A 6,885-nucleotide genomic window follows, 5' to 3' on the forward strand; every position below is an offset into this window, starting at 1 on the left:
TAAATAACCAAGGTCAACCACTGATGTCTTCTAGCAAAGCCACTCCCCATTTTAAAACTCTACCTATTTTCTGGGCCAGGATATATCACAAAAAGCAAAGAGACGAAAGCTGGATGCCCCACCTGGGAGCATGCACTGAATCCTGGATGCCTTCTCTTTGCTTGTCGTGTGTGAACCCAGGAGCTCAGCACTGCTGGTCTGTTCCAAGGACAGGATTTAAGATATTGTGGAAGCCTTCAGCCCGACATCTCCAGACTTTTCAGCATTTCAGTATACTTCCTTAATAATATTTGTCTAATACAGCTTTTATTTGTGCTATTTATATTGTCTGAATTTCTAAGGGTTCATTTCCTATAAAGAGCACGGGAATTAATACTCTTCAGTGCTGGTCTTTGGCATGAAGGATGTGCCAGTCCAGGCTGTGGTCCCTACAGGCAAGTCTTCTGCGGGGAGGATGCTTTGTTTACTTTTTCCCTGTCTTTAATTATTGCAGTTGTTTTCCAAGGAAAAAAAAATCATCCCTGCTGAGCAGTGAGCAGACCTTAAAAAACAAACTTTTCCTTTGTCCTTATGGAAACCCCATCAGATCTGATCAAGTATGATGGATTTCGCTTAAAGACAAAAGTTCATCAAGGAAGAAAATAATCTGTTTTTTAGATTATCCTTGTCTTGCAGAGAGGGGGCAAAGCTCGGAAAGGATTTCCCAAAGGTTATTCCTGCATGAAAGGCTCTTCACTTCCTTCTGGGTTAAGTACGTGTGTAGGCTTTGCTCAGCAGAGAAAATATGTGGCCATGCACCTCTGGGAGAAACATCAGGGCCAAAAATCTTCAGAGTTCTTAGGGATGTGAGGACAAGGAGGAAAATGCTGCTTACCTCAAGAAGTAATAGGAGCTCTCTTGTGTGTGGACCAGAACAACAGGCAGCTGTGAAGGAAGGGGGGTGCCTTGGTGTACCTTTGAGTACCTTTGAGTTTGCTTGTTGGAATCTACTTCACTAGGGCACTAGCGAAGTAATTCTCTGAGGAAAGTAGGAATTGCAATTGCATCTGTCTCATGCTTCAGAAGTGCAGAAAGGCCCTTTGCTTTATCCTCTGGTCAAAAATCAGGCATAGCCAGGGAGCAAACAAACGGAACCAAGATCTCACTTGATGCAGAAGACTTGTATGAAGAATCTGTGAAGGTTTGAGTTAAATTTTTGTCTTTTTGAAGTCTGAATGACCAAAACAGTGTTTTCAATGCAGTAACAACCTGAAAACTGATAGATGAATTTCCACCTGGTTTCTCCAATCTGGTATTTTCTCCAAGGCTAATCAGATTTTAAAGCAGTTTCTGAAGAGCAGAGTGTAGATGGAGGGAGCTTGCACTATGGGTGTATTCTACAAAGAGCAACCTTTTTTCTAGTTTGTATTTTCAACCTCATACAGTTTTTGAACAGGAGTCCTTGTACACAGAACTAAGCAGCTGTCTAGTTACACATTCATAATTTCTCATTCATATTCTTGATTCCTTTTAACTTGCATGTGGAAATAGTCTCTCGGAACCTAACCCAAGTCCTGCTGGTGTCAGTGAGAGTGGATTTTATTACCCCTCAAATTTAGCCATCTAAAATCAGATATGTATTCGAAGTGCAACTGTGGAAGAGCCACTTGCTCTCAAAGTCAAGAAAGATCAGCATTTCTAGGGCATGATTCCTACTATCTGCCTGAAAGATTTGTCTGGAGAGGGGACATGTATAGTTGTGGCAGCAGCTGTCTCAATCCAAGCTTATCAAGGGAGCCTGCACAACTAGCCTACAGGAATCCTCACTTTTAGATAAATGAAGTCAAGGGAAAGAGTCTTATGAGTTCTTTTAATGGCAAAAGATTGAGGCTTTTAGTTTCCTACAACTTTTACAAGGGGATAAATTATGAACAAGAAAGCAACGTCCCAGAGGATGTCTCAAGTTGCATCCCATAGGTTGCTAACTTTGGCCTCAGTCAGTATTTGTGATGTAAGGAAGGGACTTTAGCACTTTCCCAAAATAAACTTCTGAAGAAAAATAAGCCTTTTTAAAGTTGTTTGTAAATTGCATCATAGTGTGCTGCCTGACAGGCAGGGCAATCTGATAGAAATCTCAAAGAAAAGGCAGGAGCTTTTCGTCTGTCTTCTCCAAAGATACACGCAGTGGGATATATGGAATATCAAGAATAATTAGACAAAACTATACAAGCTCCTTGCAACACTAATGTGCTCTGTAATTAAGTATTTGCCACAAAACTTTAAACATTGTTTGAAAGCTGCACGTTAAAGGTAACCTGAGTAATTTTTAAGTATTGTTTCCGATATATTAATAAAGACATGGATATGAAAAAGCAGAAAACTGTGAAATACTGACATGCCTATGCTGATGTAGGCTGCTCATTTTCTCCTTTCTAAAGATGATATATAGAAGTAATTGATCCCTCTCCTACAGCAATTAAAGTGAAAAGGCAGATTTCCTGTGCTCTTCATCTGCTGGAGCCTGTTTAACAAGCAGGCAAAGAATTATATGCCAGTATCAATAATTCACAGAGGCTGCAGAAATGTTTTTTTGGAAGGAACCTCTGGAGGTCTAACATCCCACTTGCAGCAAGACCCCCAGATTCAAAGGAGAAATAAAGCTGCAGGAAAATACAGACAAAAATGTCCTTTAGAAATGGGAAATAAATGAATGCATAGAAAAAGAAGGAGAAAGGAGAGAAGAAAGAGGAAAAAGAAATCAGTATTTAATAAGATGTGCTAATACTAGAAGTGTAGGATTTTTGCCAAAACCTTTTTTTTTTTTCTAGGTTCACTAACAGATGTGTTTTTATCTTCTAGGAAAATGATGAGCAGGAGGAAACCTGGAAGCTTTCTGCTGTGCTGTTGAATATGGAAATATAAAAACTTTTTTATCTGAAGTATCTCTGTCCCCCTTTCAAATGGACTACTTCTGAGTTAGAACTACCTGCTACCCAAAGCAGCCACTTCTTTCACTGTGCATCCTGGAGAGGAAAATGAATTTCACAAATTGTACCACTGAAGCCAGTGTGGCTGCAAAGCCAAAAACTGTAACTGAGAAGATGCTTGTCACCCTGACCTTGGCCACAATCACAACCCTGACTATGCTGCTGAACTCTGCTGTAATCGCAGCCATCTCCACAACCAAGAAGCTCCACCAGCCCGCAAATTATTTAATATGCTCGCTAGCTGTGACAGACCTTCTTGTTGCTGTCCTCGTCATGCCCTTGAGTATTACTTACATAATGATAGATAAGTGGACTTTGGGATACTTCATCTGTGAGATCTGGTTGAGCGTCGACATGACCTGTTGCACGTGTTCAATTCTTCACCTGTGTGTTATTGCTCTGGACAGGTACTGGGCTATCACTGACGCCATCGAATATGCCAGGAAAAGAACAGCAAAAAGGGCTGGGTTGATGATAGTCACCGTGTGGACCATCTCCATTTTCATATCAATGCCCCCTTTGTTTTGGAGAAACCACCACAGTGTCAGCATCCCCAGTGAGTGTCGCATTCAGCACGACCACGTCATCTACACTATTTATTCCACATTTGGGGCGTTCTACATACCCTTGACTTTGATCCTGATCCTGTACTACAGAATCTACCACGCTGCAAAGAGTCTCTACCAGAAGCGGGGCTCGAGCCGACATCTCAGCAACAGGAGCACCGACAGCCAAAACTCCTTCGCCAGCTGCAAGCTCACACAGACATTCTGCGTCTCGGACTTTTCCACCTCTGACCCCACCACAGAGTTTGATAAAATTAATGCATCCGTGAGGATCCCCCCTTTTGAGAATGACTTGGACCTGGCTGGTGACCGGCAGCAGATCTCTACCACGCGGGAGCGAAAGGCTGCTCGCATCTTGGGACTGATTTTAGGGGCTTTCATTTTGTCCTGGTTACCCTTTTTCATCAAGGAGCTTCTTGTGGGCCTCCACCTTTGCATTGTCTCACCAGAAGTAGCAGACTTCTTGACCTGGCTGGGATATGTCAACTCCCTCATCAATCCTTTGCTGTACACAAGCTTTAATGAAGATTTCAAGCTGGCCTTCAGAAAGCTCATTAGGTGTCGAGAACATACTTAAAAGCACTGGGAGATGATGATGATGACATGACTCCTGGCCTTAAGAACGAGCAAAATAATTTGACTGTTGTCATTTCCCTTGACAAAGGGGATTTTGATGTTTGCCTCTTTGCTTAACTCTCTTCAGCCAGTAATTTGTTCTGCTGTTTCTTTTTTACCTCTGGTGTTATTCACGGTAAAAATTTGAAATAAATTTATTCTACAAAGGAATGGATTTTTTTAGCAATGAAACAAACAAACAGACAAATAACAACAAGAAAATATTAGATATTCACATTTAAGGCATTTTGTGTAATCAATGATTCAAGAAGGAAACAACAGTATTCACATTTATTTTATACTTTTTTCATTTAAGAATCGAATGTCTAAGTGACGTGCACTGTAGTAATATGAAGGCTTGTAAGCTGAATCCAGAAATTCATGTTCAAAAATTAATAAACTTCACGGTCATAAACTTCACTGTGGCATTTTGAGAAAACTGTAACCGTTTTTTAGAAGGAAAATAAGCACCATTACAGCAGAATAACCCATTCTATTCTTATCCCCACCGAAATGCACTACCAAAACAGAAGGCAAAGTTCATTTAATTCTTTCTAAAAACAGATCTCATTTTGTACTCCAAAGTAATCATTTAAGTGACCTTTTTTTTTTTTTTTTTTTCCTAGTTTCCTGATTTATGTTAAAAGAGTTGGACAGAAACTGTGCAGTTTTTCTGGCAACTGAGAGAACACAGCTAGCAAGAGTCACACTTGTAAGATGAGCTGCACACCTGAATGATCACCTTTTTAATACTGCTGTTCAATACCACATTCCTTCAGGGCTCAGGCCATGTGCCTTGGTCAGTTGTGAGGTGGCATTATCCAGTTTTTCCCCACTTCCCCTGGACCCTGCAGTGCACAACACCACGGATCATCGACCTTAACCCACAGACTCAAGCAGCTGTATGTTTTCTCAGCAGGTCAGTAAAGTACAGTGTTCAGAAATATCATCTGGAAAAAAAAAAAAAAAAAAAAGACAAATTACTTCGTTTGAACTGCAGTAGCAGAAAAGAAATAAGGAAAATAACTTTTTAAAAATAGCACACTTCGTCTTTCAATATGTAACGGCATTCTTATCACTTAACCTGCGATCAAACCCTCTAGAGGAATTTTTTGCTCTGGCTGTTCTCCAAGGAGTTACTTCTCTCATCCAGATAGAGTCCTTCATATCCTTTCTTCTGTGTTTATGGAAGCTAAAATGCCTTGGCTCGTTTGGAAATGAGGCTGGGGAGAAGCAAAATCAAAGCTAAGAATCTGGCACTGCCCATTAGTAACTCCTAAATACTGATGAAATATTGATTACTTATCTTGCTACACAATTTTCTTTCCTGTCCATTTTTTTCTGGACAAATTCTTTTTGAATTAAACCAACATACCATATAGAAAATATCACATATATAACCGTGACATGTAGTAACTGAACTACAGCATGGCAGCTCTAAATCCATCGAAACAGATAACAGGCAGCAAGAGCGTTGTAACAGCACTGGAAGCCAACTCTGGAAAATGTTTTGAAAATTTACAACACAGAGTCATTTTTCCTATCAAGAGTCCAGGAATTATAAGTAATGTGAGTAATAAACTCTGGACGGAGCTGAGAAATGACATTCTTGTTTCTGAGGGAAACAAGGGTTTGGTTGGAAAGATGCAGTTCTGCAAGCTGAGTGTAAATCAAATCTGAGGGTGACAAAAGCATGACCTACTGCTTACCCACATTCAGCAGGACTCTGCTTCAAGGACTACAAGTTTTCCACACCTGGATTTAGGAGGCTTATCTCCAGCTGTCCTTCTGAAGCTATTGTCACTGCTGTCACCTCCATCTATCTTTGGTTCCCTGATAGTTAGCATTAATATCTAAAAAGAGGGAAAAACAGTCATCTCAACCACTGAGGATGTCTTCCAGTGGGGAAGCCCAGAGATCCACTATGATTTTTCATTTTCACAGTTTGATGGAGATGGAAACTGTCCACTGAAGGTGGGGATCCTGCCTGTAAAACTCCCAAAGCAGCCTCACAGAGTACATGTTCTATTAGGGAAAAAATAACCAAATGCCCAAAATGGTGAGGGTGATCTCCAAAATAGCTGCTACTGGTAGGGAGAAACGCTTCCAAGAGTGGCACGAAAACTGTAAAACAGACAAGCTGCATGATCTTCATTTCTACTTAAGACCTTCATGTATCTGATCTCCACTATTATCACTCAGGCTACCAATCGGTGTCAGGTTGAAGACTGTTTAATTTTAATATCTAGAGGCAATGAACAGGGGAAAAAAACAGATGGATGGCTAATTTTTGTGCTTCCTTCTGAAATACTCAGCATTCACTGTCAGCCGACTGCTGCTTTTGTAGTTCAATCATCAGTTAAACACAGAGCTATGTTTTCTAACAAAACATCAGTCATTAGACTGATGAAGATGTCTTTTATGTTTTCTCCACACACAAAGCCAGGAATAGCTTAAAGGACAGTTGACTTACAACAATTTAACTTGATCAGAAATTACCTGCCGTCTGATGGAAATAAAAACCTTTGCTAGTCTGGCACCATTACTTGACAATCTCATTTTTTTTTCCACGTTAAGAATTTGTGGATTTTATGAAAGGTTTAGACATTTTCCAAGCTTAGACTTCTTTTCCATGGAAAATCCCCATTTATTCCCATCCTGGGTTAAGCGACACCGTGGCCTGCAATGCAAGCTCTTCTCAGCAAGTTCCTAATGAAACATCCAAGACCTTCACCTGA

The 6,885-nt window shown here is 40.5% G+C and overlaps 1 protein-coding gene across 1 annotated transcript; it reads left to right on the forward strand.

The window, feature by feature from the left end:
• The first annotated feature begins 2,999 nt into the window (after positions 1-2,999).
• Positions 3,000-4,109, forward strand: HTR1E (5-hydroxytryptamine receptor 1E). Its single transcript, XM_042824388.1, has one exon. The coding sequence runs from the start codon at positions 3,015-3,017 to the stop codon at positions 4,107-4,109; it is 1,095 nt and encodes a 364-aa protein (XP_042680322.1). The 5' UTR covers positions 3,000-3,014.
• The last annotated feature ends 2,776 nt before the right edge of the window (positions 4,110-6,885 follow it).

This window comes from Centrocercus urophasianus, unplaced genomic scaffold, assembly GCF_019232065.1.
Source record: "Centrocercus urophasianus isolate 14NV4802_14NV808 unplaced genomic scaffold, USGS_Curo_1.0 seq_10, whole genome shotgun sequence".
Taxonomy (NCBI): Eukaryota; Metazoa; Chordata; class Aves; order Galliformes; family Phasianidae; genus Centrocercus; species Centrocercus urophasianus.